Genomic DNA, 20337 nt, shown 5'->3' with positions numbered 1-20337 from the left:
TGGTTTGATCAGGAAAGGAGAGGAAAGAAGAGGGAAAAAAATGTTCTTTTTTTTTTTTTTTTTTTTCAGATTTCCCTTTGGCTCTGTCACCTTCCCAGATGGCGAACGTGGGCCAGCCGTGGAGGGCTGGGGCATCCAGCTCCTGCTCAGCCACACACACAAGCACACGATGGGTCCTCGGCACTGGAATTCCTCTCTTGTCACTTGGTCCCACACATGTTGATGTTCTTCCCATCGGCAGCATCCTCCACCAGCGAGATGTGGTAATCAGTTGAAAGCGTGAGGTGGGAGATGCAACCTACCAGGCCCCGCATGTATTGCCTGTTTGTGTGGAGGGCTATTTCCTTCATGCCACCTGTGGGAAAGGCAGCGATGAGAAACTTCATCGACACGAGTGTCTGCTCCTGCTTGGCAGACTGCACACCCAGTAATGCCATTAGCCTACCTAGTGCACCTCAGAAGTGAATTTTAATTTACAGGTTGCTCTGTGCTTTTTTTTAAATACAGCTTTTAAGCACTAAAAATTACAGAGAGGGTAAGCAGGAGATAATAAACTAGGATGCTAATTATTTATTGCAGAAATGGTAGCATTAGTCAGAGCTTAATAAGATTGTGCCCAGATTCCCACTAAGGTGCGGAGTTTGCAGTTGCCTCTCTCCATGTACCTACTAGGGGTACCACAGTGCATCCGATGGTGCTGGTCCCTTCTCATATCAGTCCCCCTCATCCCACCCAGAGAGGCCTCCCCACAAAAATCAGGCTGTGAAGGATCAGAGGCTGCCATGTGAAGCCTTCACCCGGGGATGGACGGAGCTGGGATGCCCTGCCTTGCAGCCAACCTCGCAAACACAAAAATGCGTCTGGGTCCTGAATGTGAAAAGTGAGCACTCACCTACATAGAGATCTCCATTGATGTTTAACTGCCTCATTTTCCCAGGGGATTTACCAGTCCTGGCACCGTAATCGTCCACGGTTACTTTGCCAGACTGTCCATCCCTGAAACAAAAAGCAAACTGCCATCAGGCATCTAGCCTACAACCAGGTGGGAGGAGGAGCAGCAGCATCTCCCCATCACCCGGAGGCCAGGGTGACTCAGTGCTTGGCAGGGCTCATGGCAAAGGCTTGGACTGATGTTGGGGAGCCCCACAGACAGCAGTGTGCTTTGGCAATCCAGACCTTTCAGGGTGTTTTTTTTTTCCAGGGACTAAGATGTCAGAGACCTGCAAAGCATGAGGGACACATTTGCGAAGGAGAAAAGACTGGGAAAGAAGTAAATTGCACACCTGGGGGAGAGGGGAGGATGGACAGATTCTGACATGTTGTTAAAAATCAGATGTAATATAAAAAGTACACAGCAGAAGCTTCAACAGAAGGGAAGAAGTAGGTAAGCTAAGTTAAAATACAAACAGTTTTGCTTCTTACTAGAGATTTTAGGCCACTTCCATTTTATATAAGGTCAATAACTGCACTGACGGAAAAGCCACTTGATGGACTCCTATTCTCACTGAATTTGGTAACAAGTTGTACTAATGTCAGCCTGTGATTTCCAGGGAACCAACATCTCATGTAGAGAGGGATGTCTGCTTTCCCTGCTGGGCACACTTGCCTCCCATGAGGTAATGAGTTATAAATATGAGTTATATATACACTGCAAGATGTCTGCACCTCCTCCAAATAGAAAAAGTAGGCATACATGGTCCATGCTCCAGTGCTTGCGCCAGCCCGCAAAGTGCTCACTAGGGAATTTCAAAATGCAGACATTAAAGAAAAATAGTCTTAATACAAATGGTATGGGTTTAATAGAATGTCTGTCACAGCCCCAGAATAGCCCTGCATGACTTTGGCAGCCTGCCTTGAGCTGTGCTGAGTTGGCACTGTCACCTCTAATACAATAATCTTTGTGTACATCGTCCTGAAACAGACAAGTTGCTAACAGGTCAACTCCTAAGCAATGTGAGAGCATGGAGCCGCAGTGATTCACACCCGACCAGCATCCAGACACACCAACCAGCACCTTTAATGGCAGGACGGCTCCAAAAAGCCTCCCAGATGAAGCGTGGCCACTTACCGAACAGCCTTGACTCTGTGCCACCGGCCATCGCTGAAAGAGCCGTTCACTGTGATGGAAGCAATGCCACTGCCCAAATTGTAGCTACAATTTAAAAAAAAATTAAAATGTTACCGCCTCCCTTGCAAAGACCGGCTGCCTGCAAAATTGCTCAGACATCCTCACTCTGTGCCCCACCTGCTCAGCCCCCAGAGCTCCTCTTATGGCTTGGATTCTGTGGGGACTGGTAGAGTCCTTTGGAAGCCCAGCAGCAATGCACTTATTTTGCAAAGTCAGACCCAGGGACAATAGGCAAAATTCCCTTCTTCCCAGGTCAGAGCAAGAAGGGGGCCTCTGCATGGCAGTTCCTCCCCAAAACAGGAAGTTATGAAGGTCAGTGACCTACAGATCTTTGGCCTAATGGGAGAGAGCAGTGGAAGGTTCCAAATATGGTTAATAAATCAATTATGACAATAGCAAACAAGCATGCTACCTATAACGCATCTACAAATCATCTAAATTATAGGAATGGTTGAGACCTGTGATGTTAGAAAGGATGAAGCCTAATAAATAAATGCAGAGATAATCGTGAAGTTCCCTGCTTTAGTTGCAGCTCTGATTATTTCTTTGTGTTTGCTGCTAGTAAAATTACTCAGCAGACATAATGTTCCCATCATGTTTACACTTCAAGCATCTTCTACGTCCCAGAAATTTGGGTCAATCTTCAGAAAGGGGAAGTAGATACTACAACACAGTGACCTATTGGGTGCTCAGCTGCCTAAATAAGCAGGATGAATTAGCCTGAGCCAGCTGCTGCTGGCCTTCAGCCTGTACCAAACTAGAGAGATTAAAGCCAACATCATCATCTCTTCAAAAAAGGCTGAACCTGGAATTAAGTTCATGGCCAGGGTTAGGCACTTGAGAATAGCATGTTACGATGTGAACTGCCCAGAGAAAAATCGTTGTCCTAAATTTGACTCCTCCCCAGAGCTTTAAGTGAGTCTCAAACAAGCATCTTCTTTTACCCAGGATGCAGATACCAGTCTAGGTCAAGAGCTACAGAAGGACTGGGGTGTTCAGGATTGTATCTAAGTGTTAGACTTTTGGTTACCAAACTGAGATTCACATCCCTAATGAATGAGGATCCCCTACAATAGTGATATAACCCTCCACAGAAGCAGGAAGCAACATAAAAGATTTACAGCAGCAGTTACACTGTACAGGGAACCTACTCTGCTAGGCCATAGAAAATGGGAAAGAAAACATATGTTTTGAATTTCAAACTGGACCAGAACACAAGTACCTAATTTTGGGCTGCAGGAAAATACTTCTGACCAATTCACAGTCCTGATATTCTCCTGATTGCCCCTCTCAAAAGGTGGAAAAGTATCATGAAGATCACTCTGAAAGAAGATGATACTTTTTTTCTGCATTTGTCCTTTCACCATATTCCTCCTTTTCAGTACGCAGTCATTGTTTATGAGAGTTTTAATTTGGTATCTTAATTTTTCATCTTCCTAAATGCATGTGGAAGGTACAGATATTTCAATAAAATTCAGCTGTTTCGGTCTAAAACCTCTGTGTATCTTCATCTCCGGAGGACAGCAACAACCCTAATAAAAATGCACTGTGCCTAGAAAACAGACAGAATAGAGTGGCCACTTACTACCACGCATCTTGGAAAGCCAGGCTCTCCCAAAGACATTTTAAAAATGCACCATTTCTGCAGAGTTAGTTCCTTGTTTATAAAACAATGAGGAAACTAAGAGTTTTTGCAAAGTTAACCACAGAAAATTACATTAAAAAAAGCTTAAAATAAATTAATTTAAATAGAAATGTGCAACTTGTCTATGCCTCCATGATAGCAAACAACAACCAGGTAAGTCAAGTAAAAGATAGCTTCAAAATAGCTTAAATTATTAACAAAATCTCTGTCATTTAATCAACAGTGTCTCGCAACAATCCATAATAATGATGGCATTTGTAATTTGCTGTTTCAATATTTGTTTTGCACAACCTAAAGGGGGATGATGAGGAAAGACAGGGCTTTCAAAAGGCAGGAGTCCCAAAAATGCATCATGCAAAAAGTTGCACAGAGTCTGCCTAAGTGTCTGCAAGGGAGAAAGAGATTCTGGAGAGAGAACATGAGTTCAGCCCAACATTTCCCAACACTCTCCAATTTCAGCTTTTTGGCAGTAACATTATTATTATTATTTCTTAAATAAGTGGTTCTGTGGATGGTGGCGATAACAAAGCCTGGTGACAGCTGGATTTGTGTCACAGGGTTGAATATTTGGGGGTTTGAGAGGTGGGACCCATGCTCCCATGTGCACTCTCCAGTGAAGACTGAGCCTGCAGCGAGCACAGATTTCAGCAGAGTTTTTCCTTGACCCCTGCTCTCTGTGCAAACTCTACACCTCCTCTGCTTAACTGAGATGGCAAGTGCTTCAAGAGGTATGGGGTGAGTTACTGTCCGTACTTGTACCCTCATAAGGTGACTTTTAGAAAATCACATTAAAAATTGGGAGGGAGAGAATGAGGAAGGGAGGGAGGGAGTGGGAATGATGTAAAGCGTGCAATACATTACCTCTTCAATTCACATCGTTTCCCAGACAAGAACAGGACCCATCAATGAACAAAACCTTGAGGATGTAATTGTCTCACACTATATGAAAGGACAAGTGCACTGGATGTGTTGTGGCAATTCCTTCAAGCCCTGAGTGTACTACATGCAACACAAATAAAGGAGAGAAAATTTACCTGAATATTAATGCTCCTTCTTGAACGCCTAGAGAAATGAAATCACTGTTAGGTCGCATGGGACTGTCTCCCCTCCACATCAAAAGACCTTCCTTCATTGTAGTTTTAAACCTCATGAACACATTCGTTCTTGATCCTGATACCCTGTTTAACGTAGAAGAGGGAAATAATAGGAAAATATTGAACCGTGACAGTCTTCTTTCAAAAACACATAAAAGATGATGCAGTATTTCTTCTCTGCTGGTCTTAAGGGTTACTGTCTTGCAACTTGCCTACATGCTGATGTGTGAGGGGCTCTGGTTCACATCCCCATTTCCAGCACTTTGGAGTGGGGGAATTGGACTTGTCCTTCCAGACAATAGTTCAAACTCAATAGCTACTCGGTTACTCTACAGAAATAGAGAAAAATCCGTTTTCTCCCCAAGCCTACTGTGAAATCCAGTCCAACAAGCAAATTCTGAGAATACCCGGTAGGCTGGTGCCCTCAGAAGCCAGTGAAAGAAGGATAAGAAGGGCAAATCAGAAAGTCCTGGTAGGTGAGAAATACTAAGCTGCAGATGAGGACATTTGTGAAGTCTCCTCTAGCCAGTGGCTGAAATACAGGCAGATGGAGGAATTTATTGAAACAACCTACAATTGCTAGAATTTGGGCATCTTCTAAGGTACAGAGCAACCAAAAAGAAGTTTGAGGACCTAAATTTTAGGCTAAAGCAGGAGTTAAATCCTTAGTCTCTTTACAGATACAGTCTCTGCATGTCTGTTCTTTGCTCCCAGAAAGCGCATACCAGTCCTTCTCCGTGACAGATACATGCTGTGTACACCATTTCTCTACAGGTTGCAAGAAGCTCAGATATGATAGCAAATTGAGCCATAAGTATATGCATAGAGAACGTATTGTTTTTCTGAAATTTAGAAATATGGCAAATACAGCTTAAAACACTTAGATATACAACACTCTCCCACATGAGGCTCCTAGCATTACAATGGTTAACAAACAGAATATTTTCAATGTTCACAGGAGGTACATTACCTTTTCAGTATATCTGGATTATCATATATGAGGTAACTGCGACCAATAAATTGTGGGATTTCAATTGCTTCTGTAATCGCTGAAAAGTAAATAAAAATACAAAGATGGGTGTCAGTTAGCTGACATGGAAATGGAAGGAAAAAAAAGAGACAAGACACGTTTATTGATTTACTCCCACATTGGCAGGTACCTACTGGTGGCACAGAACAGAGCTGAACTCACACTGGTTTGCAAAAAGGCACCGCCACTTCGTACCTAAATGTAGCGGCAGCCGTTGAGGGAGTTTAAACTACTGACAGTCCCTCTACTTACAGTCTTCAGGTCATGGGCCTCACATATTGCTCCACTGTAAATGTCAGTGCAGGAAAATATGAAGTATTGGGAAAACATTGCAAATTTTATTTTTATCCCCGTTTCCACATTTCTTGATTCTCCATGTGGTTCAAACCACTCCCTGCCAAAGCGTATGCATTAGCCACCCTTTGTGCTTAGCCTAAGAAGCTCCTGCACAGCTCCCAGCGGAGCACCACGTGCGGAGCACGTGCTGGGACCTCTCACACCTGCCAAGTGGGGCCGGGAGCCAGCACAGGCAACCTCTGATCTCTCTATTTTCTCCTTTTGTGTACGTGACTTTGCACAGAGCGGCTGCTGCCCACTCGGGGCTCACCTCTGGGGCGCAGTGTTGGGGAGGCTATCTCCAGGGAGAACATACAGGGTGCCCCTAATCGCTCTAGGTCTACTGAAAGCAACTGGGGCTGTGCTAAAGGTTGTATGACAGAGGCTGCTAAGCCTCTTGGCCCATGCATTCGGTACGTTGCAGTGCTGCCTTGGAGGGTGTTTTGCTCAGAGCTCACTGGTGTCCCACACACAGCATCTCCCATTCTCTAGGGACAGCCACTGGTACAGCTGTCTTTTACAGCTGCTAGGACAGCAGCACATATTGCAACCAGACTTGGAACTGATGTACTGCTGCCCATGGAGAAGACTCTGGCAAAAGAACTCAGATGAATGATAAAAATCACTGAATATCCCTGATACACTGCCTTCAGTAGGCTATGAGGACTGGCTTGAACAGATTTTCTTTTGAATGAATATCCTACAGTTTGCTGCTGATCTCTCATAACTGACTGCTGCAATAATATAAGCCAGTTTCATAAATTCCTTGAAATAACTGCCTTCATCCTATTTTCTTCCTGAGAACTAATCCCTTCAACCCACAGCTAATCCCATCTATATAAATTTCAAGCTTTCCAGAGCATGGATGCTTGCTTTCTTTATGCAATGCAGAGGCTGGCATAAGAGCTCACTGTAACACAGATATGCAACAACTGGTGTAGTCTGGCAGCCAACAACAGCAATATGAAATTTAGCTCTAGGTGCCAAGACTGAGAATTTTAGATAGTGCCAAACGCTTGTTTTCATCCATAGTGAAATCGGGAAAGCTGCCTAATGTGTCTAAAGAAACCACCACAGGTGGTCCACAGCCTGTAGCCTGCCAGCATCACCACAAGATTACAAAAGACATGTTACAGTCAGCCAGACATTCCTCGCCAGGTCTGACGCTGCCTGCACCGGACAGTCTGACCATGGCAGATGGCAGCAGAGCGTGAACGGAGCCCTTCTTCCCCGCCTCACATCCCACACTGGCACTACAGCCCCGCCACTCTTGCCTTCAGCACGGGAAGGTGCCTGTGCCATGCAGTAGCCCTTGCCCTTGCCCTAGCACTCTGATTTCCTCTATGGAGCTTGATGGGCATTTATCTTTGCTTGCTCTTCTGTATGCTCTTCACTTGCTGCACTGAATTTGACTACAGAAAGCCAAGTAAATACCCTTGATGCACACGGCATCTTTGCAACTGGAAAGGACAGGGCCAGTAAGGAGATCTAGGACTAAAGATCTTCACTTATCATGATTTGGCAGAGAGGCACCAAAGCTGTCATGACGAGCGGCAGTGAGCTCTGAACTGCAGGGCAGATTGAAGTAGGACCTACCCCTACAAAGCACTCAGCCAGCTGCCTGGCTCCACTGTTCTGCAAATACAAGGATCAGCTCTACAGCCACCGTTCTGCACTTGGCAGATGCTCTGGATGCAGTTTAAAATATCAACAGGATGAGGTTTAAGGAAGTACTATATAACCCCAGAAAATATCTTAGCTTATTGACAGAAGCTTGTCAGTCTTAATGGAAATCCAGCATCCAGCTTGCTAGAGCAGACACAGACGCACAATGACAGAGCAGTTTTCATATCATTTGCAGTACTTACTGTTTAGGCAGTAACTTCCACACTCTGCAGTGAGTCAGCACAAAACAAAACAAGAATATTCTCATTTTATTTTTCTACAGCATAAAAATCTCCCTTCATCCAGTTTCATGCCCACCTTTCCACAAATGTGTGATCCCCTCTTCCCATTTGCATAAGCAACTATAATCGCCTATGAAGGTAGCACTCTTTTATTATTGTTTTGCCCAAGTATTTATATTTGCCTGCTCAAAACACACAAAGGTGCAGACAGGTAGGACCAGAAAAACCCCTCTGCTAGTCCTAGTTTTCAAATCCCAGTGACCCAGGAATTATCTCTAACCTGGGGAAAGCCACAGTTCACTGTTCTACTCCATCTTACAATTAAATATAAAAACAGCTTGGAGAGAAGATATAAAACCCAGCAATGCCAGCAGAAACTGTATTGAATCCTTGGCCAACGATCCATTATGATATGAATCAGTATCTCGTATAGATCATACCAGCACCATTTAAGTTGAGTTTTAGAAGTGGCACGTATAATTTTGGAGACTGAGGCACGGTCCCTCACAGTCCCTCACAAGAATTTTGTTTTTTCAGGACGTGGGGTTACATCAGTCCATCAGCAAGCAGGATGGAGGCTGCACCTTCAGCCTCTCACACACCAGCCGAGTGCATTAACCAAAACTCTGTTCTGAAATAGAAGCAGACACACACGTGCATCCTGCCTCAGCCATGTCTACACCCTACTAAAAAGACACAGGTAAGGATCATTTTGAGAAGTCTGCTCTAGGTTCATCAAAGCTGTCGTGGACCGACGTTCAGGATGGACCTCCATGCTCTCATGCATCAGCAAAAACTTGGCAGCTGAGGATGCACAAGTGCAGGGGGGGTTGAGAGACACCCGAACAGCAGCCACAGGCACCAGAAGTGGAAGACAGGTGACTTGTCCTTTTTGGCACTGTTAAAAATTAATTAAGGTTGGATTCACATAGGAAGCAACACCCAGGATCCAGCCTAAGCCACAGGCATAAGGCGTTTCAGACTGTCTCTGAAAGCCTGGACACCCATTCAGGTTAGAACAGGGTGGAGAGCGGGGTGGCCTGCCAGCCAAGCAGCAGCATCGCCGGTGCCACAAGGGAGGTGCAGAGGTGGGCAGCTCGGCACATGGCTCCCAGGGCTTAGGGCAGGTCAGAAGCAGACGAACACTGAGGAGCTATGGCCCGAGCAACGCACAGCTCACTGAACGGGCAGGCAGTCACACACCCAAGCTGCAAAGCACTCATTTGCCTGAACTCGCCCTGGAGACCTGGGTACTGCTGCAGATACCATCTTGAAGTCAGGAGCTTAGCACACTGCACATATGTAGAAAGCCAAAAATCACAATTCTCCCTCCTCCCCACAGAGAAGCCAGGATAAATGACGTTGCTCCAGCCATTAGCTAGACCACAACAACGTAAGCGAAGGGTTTTCTTGCATTGTATTTTAATAAAATGTTTTTGTTCTAAGTTATTGTCTTTTTTGGAAGAAAAGGCCAATCTATTCATCACAAGTTAACCAAAACCACAACTTTCAACTTTGAAGTTTGTGCCTGTGAGAAATGAAGGAGTGGGTGAAACAATAATGTCAGTCAACTCTTTTCAACTGAGTTCGCTGTTGCATTACAAAACCTTCCCTTAGGAATTTTTCAAGATCAAGCCTGACAAAAGAGAAACACCTCCATCTAGTGGAATAAGCCAAAGTACAATCTTTTAACAATTTTCATGCAATTTGAACACTTTCCTGAATCTAATGTTTGAACTATTACAGAGGCTCTGAGGAAAGAATAATGTGCATCTGGGCAGGTTTTCCGCCTTGATGGTCTCCATTGCTGTACCAAGGCAGGGTCTGTGCAGATGGTGAAATTACCATCAAAGTACTCAGTGTCTAAAAAAGGACTAGACCTTTCTGTATATGAGAACGGTGTTTGTTGTGAGACCAAGGGAGGATAAAATTACAAGGATTATCAATGCTCAGGCTTCAGGATGTAACATAATCACTAGCTGGAGGATGTTGGCAGCAATTTCCCCTTTGTATAGCAATGCATAATTAGGGACGTGTATGAATTGTTCAGTGCTGGCCACTACAAGCAACCAGATACCAGGCTGCTAACTATGGATCATAGCCCTGTGCTGGGATAACAGTTACCACGTTCCTAAATAACAAAACTAATTCTTCCCTGGGTACATGGAATCTGCACGTATGCAAAGGGAGCTCTGGCCTCCAGAGTTTCTATTTCGAGGAATGTGTGGAACAGCAGCTGTAGTAGCTAAATCTCTCTTATTTTTGTGATCAACTCTGGATCTCTGGATTGAAATGCAGCCATCATTACCTTTTTGGCAATGTCGCCCATCAAAGCCCAGGGGACAGTCACATTCATAGCTGTCCTTCTTGGGAACACAGGTGCCACCATTTGCACATGGTGAGCTCACGCAGGGGTGGGCAGCATTCACTAGGTTGATTCCAGAAGTGAAATCCCGTTTCACATCAATTGTCCGGTCATTCAAGATAATCTATGTGTTAAAAAAAACAAACAAACAAACAAACAAGAAAGGGAGGAAAACACATGCTAAAAACTTCCAAATTCCCAGTACTGTACTGCTAGTCAGAAGACTTCTCTGAAAGACTTCAGAGAAATGTAACCATCAAAACTTGGCCAAAATCCTATTTCTTGTAATGTGTCTTTTCCAGTCGCAAAGGTCCAACTCATGCTCGTCCACCTGCAACAAAGCTGGTGAAGGGCCTGGAGAACAAGTCTTATGAGGGTTGGCTGAGGGAGCTTGGCTTCTTCAGCCTGGAGAAAAGGAAGCTGAGGGGAGACCTTATCACCCTCTACAACAACGTGAAAGGAGGTTGTAGTGAGGTGGGGGTCGGTTTTTTCTCACCAGTAATTAGTGATAGGACAAGAGGAAACGGTCTCAAGTTGCACCAGGTGAGGTTCAGGTTGGACATTAGAAAGAACTTCTTCACTGTAAGAGTCGTTAGGCATTGCAGTGGGCTCCCCAGGGAGGTGGTGGAGTCACCATCCCTGGAGGTGTTCAAAAAACGCTTAGATGTGGTACTTCGAGCCATGGTTTAGTGGGCATGGTGGCATTGGGTATACAGTTGGACTTGATGATCTTTGAGGTCTCTTCCAACCATAATGATTCTATGATTCTGTTGCTCACCCTGACCCACTGGAGATGAATTTGTTTTGTGTTTTGTGACACAGCCTTTACCAGTCTTGTGTCTAAACACCGGCACAATGCTTTGCAGCTGAGCTGTGAGCTAGTATGGTAAAATTAGATGAGCACTGCTGAGGAAAAACATTTCTGAGACCAGGAAACCCCCTCAGGAGACAAGTGTTGACAACAGAAATACTAAGCAGAACAGCTTGTTTTTCACATCTTCAATTACTTTCTAGTATCTCATCTGAAAGAAGCTAGAGTTAAGATGGATGAAAACCATAATGACTTCACAAAACTGTTTGTATATAAACTGAAGAGAACTGTTAAGTGTTGGGATTTTTCCAGTGTATGAGCAACATATATTCTCCAATATAAACTGACATTTGTATAATCTCAGCTGATATGTTGGCAGAGATATTACATGTGGGTACAGCTTCTGATCTCAGCTACATCAAAATAAGACCATTTTCACAACCAAACATCTTTTAAGGCCAGAAGTGAGAATGGTAATAGTTACTCTGGCATCTGCATAACTCAGATGGGGGACCTCCTGGGAGAACAGTTTGGATCAAGCATATATACTCTGTTTGAACCAGCACTAAACATCTCCAACGGCAAACATCCAGTCCTGTCATAAAGATGGACAAGTGAAGACTCCACTACCCTTTCAGCTTCTTTCTAACTTCTGGCTACGTTGTTCCATAGGTTAACAAGCCCCTACTCCTAAAAATGTGTCTCTTATTTCTGGGCTTACACTTATCTTCAGCTTCCAGCCATTGTTTCTCATCGTGCCTTTTTCTGCATCATTTCAGAGCCAGGTACTCAAAGAAATCTCACCCTCATGTAGGAACTAGCAGACAACAATGAAGTCACTTCTTAACCTTATCTGAGTAAACTGAATAGATTGTAATCTTAGGTCTTTCTATACACAACATGTTTTCCAGTACTTGGTGATGTTTGTAGCTTTATTTCTATACAATTCTCTAAAATCCTACTATGTGTAAGCACAGCAGTCAACGAATAGTATCCCAGTGCCCAAAAGGCAGGCGATACTCTTCCTTGACATCTCATTCAGGCCTCTGAGAAGGCAAATCCACCTTTCTAACTACATCACAGAGGTAGGGGTTCACACTCAGCACTTGCCAATCCTCATCAGTGCCTCTGTGCTCTAGGGTACAACCCCTCACCTTGTAAGTGCGACCTATGTTAAATGCTTCTGTCCTGCACTCCAAAATGCACTGCATTTAGCCAAACTCACCTTTCCAATGATGTTCGTGTGACTGACCTGTTCCCATCACTATTACACACTGCCCCAGTTTTCTTAAGTTCATGTTTTCTGCTAGACAGCTGACAAAGTGAAAAATGTTGGACCAAGTGATGACACAGTTGACACTGAATTGCAATTACCTTTCTGCCCATGCTCAATTGTTATGAGATGCACTATTAGAGTTTTTTATTTGTTAAGTAAATCTGATGCAATAATTCACTCATTTAAAACTCTGAGTATTCAGGGCCAACCTTTCAGCTTTATCCAAATTATTTTAAGTATGCCTGGGGAGAGCAAATGTCAATTCAGTTTGAACTTTCTTTTTATCACTTATTAGTAATTATTATGAATTTACAGATTTATTCTCCAGAAGAGAATTGCAAACATGCACAGTTGACTCCACTGGAACATCATTCCTAATGTCTGCCAACAATGAAAAAGATCTCTTCCATTCATGTGCCCCATATGAAAACATAAGAGGGGAAGGCAATGAGGCATGCAACTGCTGTGTGGTATAAGAAATACATTAGCTGGAGTGGGATCCACTTTAATTTGCAAACCTCATGAAGTTCAACAAGGCCAAGTGCAAGGTCCTGCACCTGGGTTGGGGCAAACCCAAGCACAAATACAGGGTGGATGGAGGATGCATTGAGAGCAGCCCTGAGGAGAAGCTCAACACAACCCGGCAATGTGCACTGGCAGCCCACAAAGCCAACCATACCCTGGGCTGCATCCAAAGCAGCGTGACCATGCAGTCAAGGGAGGGGATTCTGCCCCTCTACTCCGCTCTGGTGAGACCCCCCCTGCAGTACTACCTTCAGCTCTGGGGTCCTCAGCACAAGAGGGACATGGACCTATTCGAGCGAGTCCAGAGGAGGGCCATGAAAATGATCAGAGGGCTGGAGCACCTCCCCTGTGAGGACAGGCTGAGAGGTGAGATTGTTCAGCCTGGAGAAGAGAAGGCTCCAGGGACACCTTAGAGCAGCCTTCCAGCACCTAAAACGGGTCTACAAGAAAGCTGGGGAGGGACTTTTTACAAGGGCATGGAGTGATAAGACAAGGGGCAATGATTTTAAACTGGAAGAAGCAAGATTTGGATTAGCTATTAGGAAGAAATTCTTCACGGTGAGGGTGGTGAGGCACTGGAACAGGTTGCCCAGAGAAGCTGTGGCTGGCCCCTCCCTGGAAGGGTTCAGGGCGGGGTTGGATGGGGCTTTGAGGAATCTGGTCTAGTGGAGGGTGTCCCTGCCTATGGCAGGGGGGTTGGAAATAGATGATCTCTAAGGTCCCTTCCAATCAAACCATTCTATGATTCTATAATTCTTTTTAGCCCATTACTGTATTGGTTACATCAGACATTTAGTTGCCTTAGTGTGCATACACTGAAGTATTTGAGCATTTCTTCTGTTCATTTATTTATGTATGATGCTACAGGGCACTCTGAGGACTCCAATCTTGACATAGCTTTGTGCATCATTCTGAACTTGATCCCATACAGCTTCTGCTCATTTTTTAGTACAGTATGGAAATTAATAGGGAGATTAGCAGTGGTAATACTTACCAGTTATTAAAGTTAGAATGACTTTTTACTGTGAAATATCTGTTTAAGCACTTTGTGGTGGGTTCCTGTGGTGAAATCTTGGATTAGTTTGAATATTGCCAGTGGTATAAGGGCAGGTTTCCACCTAAAGTGGTACTGGATGAGATGGAAATAAATGCCTCTGGTGCATTTCTTTGGGCACATACCTTTTGGATGCTCCCGCTGAAGGGTCTAAGGATCCCAGAGTTCTTCTTCACAGCATCATAACTAGGGACTCCACCAATAAATATTTCAGAGCTGCACTTAATCTGTGTGAAAGCCCCCTACAAGAAACAGAAGAAGAAAATTTTATCAGGGTAGCTGGAACCATGCTTGTAGCTTCAGACTAGCCTACATTAGCTATTATAGCTTACTTTAATGCCCCTTACTTCTGTTAATTGTCTTTCTTTGTACAATTCTCTCAAGAAAGCCACTGTAAGACTCTCTACTGACTGTGCTTTGTCCTAATCAGAACTAGCTGAAAAATCTCAAGTATTTCAAAATGGGAATACTGAAGGAAGAAAGAAAGGGGACTGACTCATGATTTCTGACTGCACATCTAGCCCTATTTGCAATGACCTGAGGTACATTGATGGTAATTAGTTAAAATCAGAGCAAAGTCCATGCAACAGAGACTTGTTTAATATTTCCGACATCTAAAAAGATAATCCCTAGCAAGTTACAGAGCTAAATGAAAGAAAAATTTACTTTGCATTAGTTACTAGAAGCAGTTGCTCAGGATACCTGATGGGACTAGTCAAGGTCCTGGAGTGAACTGAAAGATGTTTAACAACTAAGGACAGGATAACTGTGTAATTCCAGTCCTGCAGAATCTCCTGTGATTTCTTTATTGGCAGCTCCCAGCCAATCTCCTTCTCCGGCTGCACTGTAGCACTTAGAGAAAAAAAAAAGGAGTCTTCATCTTGACCTGTCTATCTAAAGAAGTCTCAACTGCTCAGTTTGAATGTTTCCCACTCAATCTGTTTCTTGACAGACAACTGGAATTTCAATTCATTTGTGTATTTCAAGAAAAGCCTAAGCTTTAAATGGTATCCCAGTTTGCAGAAAAAAATGCAGATTCTGCTGCTAACAGGATCTGGAGTCTGGTTTTCTGGCCACATTTTCCACTAGGAAAGAATAAAAGACATTTTCTAAGCAGTTCTAGCCTCATGTTCTTGGGATAAAGAAGTACTTCTGTGTATGCATTTCAATGCTTAGAGTGAATACACTGCTTGGTACAAGCAAAATGTCTCCTTATTACAAACTGGAGTCACTATGACTTCTTGGTGAGGGAAGAATAAATACAAGTCATTAACTGTCTGGGTATTCCCGCCCTTACTCTGGCCTGGAAATTACTTTTGCAAGGAAAAGACAAAGAAACAATCCTCTTTTGGCCTACATTTCCAGCACAATATTCAGAGAGAGGTAAAAACAGGACTTTGTGCACATAATTCTCAGTATCATCCTTCTCCAGATGACGGATTTCATAGTGGACACATTGTTCAACAGACTTAGCATCAATCAGTAAGTACCAAGAAAAGAACCTCAAGAACATGTATGAACCAAACACAGAAATGTGAGTCCAGTCACATGGCAAAAGCACGTAAAGCTGTGATTTCAGCTGCCTTTACAAGAATCCCTGTCCTCAGAGGGAAGACTTCATGTGCAAATTTCCAATGTTGGGTTTAAGAAAATGTTGCCCTAATGTGTATACTTTTTTGAGCTTCTAAGAGCTTTGAGAGCATCCTATGTAGTTTACCATACAATAATTTTCTAGTGTCACAGCCATATTCACGACAAGCCATGCCATATGCTCACCTCTGCCATCCCTTCCACTGGCTTTTGTTTGTCCACTTGTAGGATACCATTCTTTGCTGTGCGAGACACCCGCAACTCATGCCATTGACCCAGACTGACAGGTTCTTCGCTCCTGTTTTAAGGGGAAGAAAACTGAGAATTTCATGCTTTTGCCTTTCTGATATTTTCAAACATCACTGTGATGCTAAAAAGTCAAATCCTCTGGGATGATTTTCTAAACAACAAATAAAAATAAATTGCTGTGTTTCTCTCCTTATAAGGAAGTAATATAATTTCTGAGCCCCATCAGCAAAGTAAGACCATGTTCTTACAGCAAACAACAAGCACTGTACTTTTATTTATAAATGAAACATTTCTATAATCAGTATGCATTACATCTACCTCTGAGTTGATTTTTCTACTCAGTCATTTATAATGCATAAAGACAAGTTTTTGTCTCAGCTGTACATGCTCATTTCACAATGACATAAGCCTGGAGATAAAGCTTCCCACTTAATGGTTGGTCTAGTACCACATTCTTCATCCTGTTTTAAAACAGAACCACTTTGTGTTGGCGCTTCAACCCTCTTTATGCAGCCTATTACAGTGACATCTGCACATACATGCACACACACACAGAGCCTGGCTGCTGTACATTAAGGGGAAGTAACTAAAATATGATCCTAATGATGTGATGAGATCCTGGCTAGGAACAATAATCCCCAGTTGTGCAAAGTATTCACCAGTCTCAAAGGAAGCATTTAAAAACTGTTCTTACAATCTTTATTAGTTCAGCACTAATATGAATAACAGCCTGTGTAAAGGGCAAAACCACGTTCACCTTTACAAGTTCTACAGAACTTCATTTTCAAATGTCATTTTACTACACTGGTTGAAGTATTTTATGTCTAAATGTTATCTTGCAGCTTTCCTTCAGAAGCAATGAAAATTTGTGTTTGATTTACTTGTCAAGCTGAAAACATCAGAAACTGTGTTATCTAGGACACCTGAAGACTTTCTAGCTTTCAATAAAAAAGTGCAAACTTGTTTTGGCTAAAACAATGTTTTGTATTTTCAGGCTACTTACATTTAAAAATAAAAAAAAGAGATACATTTCAAAATGGAAGAACTGAAAAAAAAAGTGATTTGAAATAGTGAGCCAATAATGATTCAAATGCTGATTAAAAAATGTATATAATTTTGAAAATGTGAAATTTTTTTTTTTTTTTTCTGAACAATCAACATGAGCTTTGATATCTTTTTGTTGTATCTGTTTTGCTCCACCAAATTTTCTCAAAGCCCATTTTCATCTATTTGGATGATGTTTGCAATATCACTTTGACACTTGGTTCAGAAAATCTCCATAAAAAAATACCATCAAGCAATGCCATTCGCTTGTCCTTTTTCTTATGTAGTAGCATTTGAGGTTTAACTACCTTGGGTAAATCAACAGGTAACAGAACTTAATCACCTTGAAGAAGTCGATACATACATACAAAGGAATCAGATAGGTTTGGCTCCTTAGTAAGTGGCAATACATACATCTTATCTCCTCTGCCGATTAGGTCATCATCATGCTAACCCTCCTGCTCTGCTAGATTTAATTACAGTTAGGGATGATGAAGACTTGCAGAGTCACCACTTCAGAGCTGCAAGCTATTTATTGGCTTCACAGGCTTTTTGAAAACAGGATGAGTTTGGTAATGCTTTCTGCAGGCATTTGAACACTTCTGGCTCTCCATGTGCTGTGGGGTTAAGGATTACTTTTCCCCATGTAAATCAAACCTTAAAAAATACATAAAATGATGAAGATCTTGATCTTGCAAATGACTGATCAAGGGAAATCCCAGGGGCAACAAATTGTCCTCCGAGACATCTGGGCAAATAGCTCAGGTTCTACATCCATCCATCTGCTGGGCATCCCTGCTCCCCCCCGCCCCGAGCCCCCTGTGCACACCGTGCTGTTTCTATCCCCGGACACTTCAGGCAAAACCCAAACTTCACTGCTGCTGCTGACATACATAAATAAGCTTGCCTCATCCTTAATTATAAAGACATTATAATTGTGTTCTGATTATATTATAATATTTAACAGCCTGGTCCTATGGAAGAGATAGTCAGAATGACCAGAGTTGTATCCCCATTTAGGACAAAGGGTAGGCGTGAAGCACTGTGATGAAGACAAACGCAGACTTTTAAGTGGGTATTAGCTAAGCAGGCATGGAAAAGAGAGTATTTATTCATCTTATTTAACCACTGACAGAGCTGATGATAGGGTGCGAGTTGCACACATTATCTAGAAAAAGGAGCTGAACAGGACATCCTGACAGCTTTCAATGAAGCCTGTTGGTTTCATGAGTGTCCCCCATTAGCCAGCTATCCCAACACACTCTTTTTCCCCAATGCATGTGCTAGCTGGTGTCCTGCTTGCTCTCCTGCTTTCCAGTAGAAAGGGGCAGTTTCCACTCCCAGGCATGAGTTTGTGGCTCTCGCCACATTTTACAAGCCTGCATCTAGGTTAAACTTTAGTCCAAGGTGTTTTGAAGCACTACAGTATTCTTGGAGGGGAAAAAAATTATGTCTACTTTAGTGTCCTAAGGTCTCCAGTAATACGAATGAGACGGCTGTAATCAGAAAAAAACTGAAGGCCGTTGTAAGAAGGGCCATTTTGGGTTGGAGCAAAGGTCTCTGACATTAGCTATTTCTGCCACTTTTCTGTAAGAGAAAAGAACAGGGCAAGCATGGAGTGATTCTTCCCTTGATATATCCTCCCGGCTTCTGGCAACTTGTCATTTAGCAGCTTCCTGAGTCAGAGGCTGCATCCGTACAATTGTGTTTGATCTCCCTCAATGGAGCTTTCTTCAAATTTGTCTAATTTTTTTTTTTAACCTATTTATAGTTCTGGCATCTGTAACATGCTGTGACAATTAGTTTCCACAAATTATTTATGTGCTTTCTGAAAACAAAAATCCTCATTTTTTTGATTGCTGGTTTTCGGTTTGCAGTTTCACTGGGCTCCTTCTAATTCTTCCATATTGAAAAAATACAGAATAATCATTTCTTTTTTATCTCCATATCCTTCACAATTTAAAAATTTTCATCATACTTCCACCAAACTCTTTCTTTTCCAGGGTGAAGGGTCCTGCTGTATTTGTGGAAGTTGTTTCCTTCCCTACCCTGGATATCAACACTACTTTTCTTTTTTAATTTTGCTAATTTCTTCTGAAATGAAGTGACCAGAATGGCAGCAAGTTTTCAAGAAAGGGTGCATTGTGTATTTTTGCAGAGTCATTGTTCTTTATTCTGTTCCTAATAATTCTCTGCATTGTACTTACATTTCTGTATTTGTCTCTAAGCAGTTAGCTGTTGCTTTCACAGAACTATCCATGATGACTCGAGGATCTTTCTCTGTCTGATAACACTAACTGTATTGCCACAGCTGTGTATTGTTAGGGTTGTGCATTATTTTGCATTTTCTCCCTTGAAATTTCATCTCTCACTTTGTCATCCGAATGACTTTGTTTGCTTGTGTCCTCATTCAGTGGAAAATCTGTGTATTTCTCCTAATTGCAGCATTGCCAAAATTCCTGATGTCCATCCACAGGAAACATATGGTATGCAAGAATTGCAGGCAGTGTACACATTTTGCATAAGCTTTATATAAATTATTTCTAAATATTAGGTCAGCCTGGTCAAACTGGCAGCCTCTTGGACCGCATCCAAGGTTCTGAGTGCGTCTGTTCAGCCCATTGCCTTTTCAGAAGAGCCCAGGGAACAGCTGCCCTGAGACTGGGCACTCATTTACAGAGAGATTGCATGAGAGAGAATAGCCCTTTTTGAGGCATTTCATCGCTCCTGTCCTTGACATTAATTTTAGCATGCGATGAATTGTTCTCAGAAGGTCTGTCTGTCTGGGAGACTGGGTGACTTGTTTAAAGCAAATGTTTATCTTTTAGACTACTTAAGTTATGCAAACTGGACATTAGCCTCTTATGCCTCAAAAACCATCACTATGAGGAAAGGGGGACCTGGAGATGTATCTTCTTGTGACACTTCCAGGCCGGCACTTACTGCCTGGACCTGGAGACCAGGGAGGAGGATGCTCACAAAAGTGCCAATATTGTGCAAACTGTGGCTAGAAAGTATATGCATAAATTATCTATAGATCCCCTAATCAGCTATGGTACAATGTCAGGGAGGCAAGAAGGGAATTTCTGCAATACCATACAGAAACACAAGTAACATCTGCAGTAAGATGGTGGCACGACATGGTAACACTGATAATAAAGCTTTGAAACATAAACTTAGGTAGGAAGAAAATCCTGTCCCCTTGGCTGCCGTTCTATTCTTTCTGTGCTTCCTTAGAAGAAGTAGGCACTGGAGACTGGTGGGGCCCCATACCTCGCTATAG

The 20337-nt window shown here is 42.9% G+C and overlaps 1 protein-coding gene across 1 annotated transcript in view; it reads right to left on the bottom strand.

Moving 5' to 3' along the window:
* Window positions 1-200: 200 nt before the first annotated feature.
* The window catches only part of EGFLAM (EGF-like, fibronectin type III and laminin G domains), a gene marked incomplete at its 5' end in the record, with an annotated part of 55861 nt that continues 35724 nt past the window's right edge, over window positions 201-20337 (bottom strand). Inside the window, 8 exons of the mRNA XM_009702455.1 lie at window positions 201-355; window positions 893-996; window positions 2069-2152; window positions 4808-4951; window positions 5838-5916; window positions 10449-10629; window positions 14297-14413; window positions 15948-16059. Of these exons, the coding sequence (XP_009700757.1) occupies window positions 201-355; window positions 893-996; window positions 2069-2152; window positions 4808-4951; window positions 5838-5916; window positions 10449-10629; window positions 14297-14413; window positions 15948-16059 (976 nt within the window). The remainder of the gene's footprint in view (window positions 356-892; window positions 997-2068; window positions 2153-4807; window positions 4952-5837; window positions 5917-10448; window positions 10630-14296; window positions 14414-15947; window positions 16060-20337) is intronic.

This window comes from Cariama cristata, unplaced genomic scaffold (genome assembly GCF_000690535.1).
Source record: "Cariama cristata isolate BGI_N322 unplaced genomic scaffold, ASM69053v1 scaffold12216, whole genome shotgun sequence".
Taxonomy (NCBI): domain Eukaryota; kingdom Metazoa; phylum Chordata; class Aves; order Cariamiformes; family Cariamidae; genus Cariama; species Cariama cristata.
This window is presented reverse-complemented; position numbering and strand designations above follow the sequence as displayed.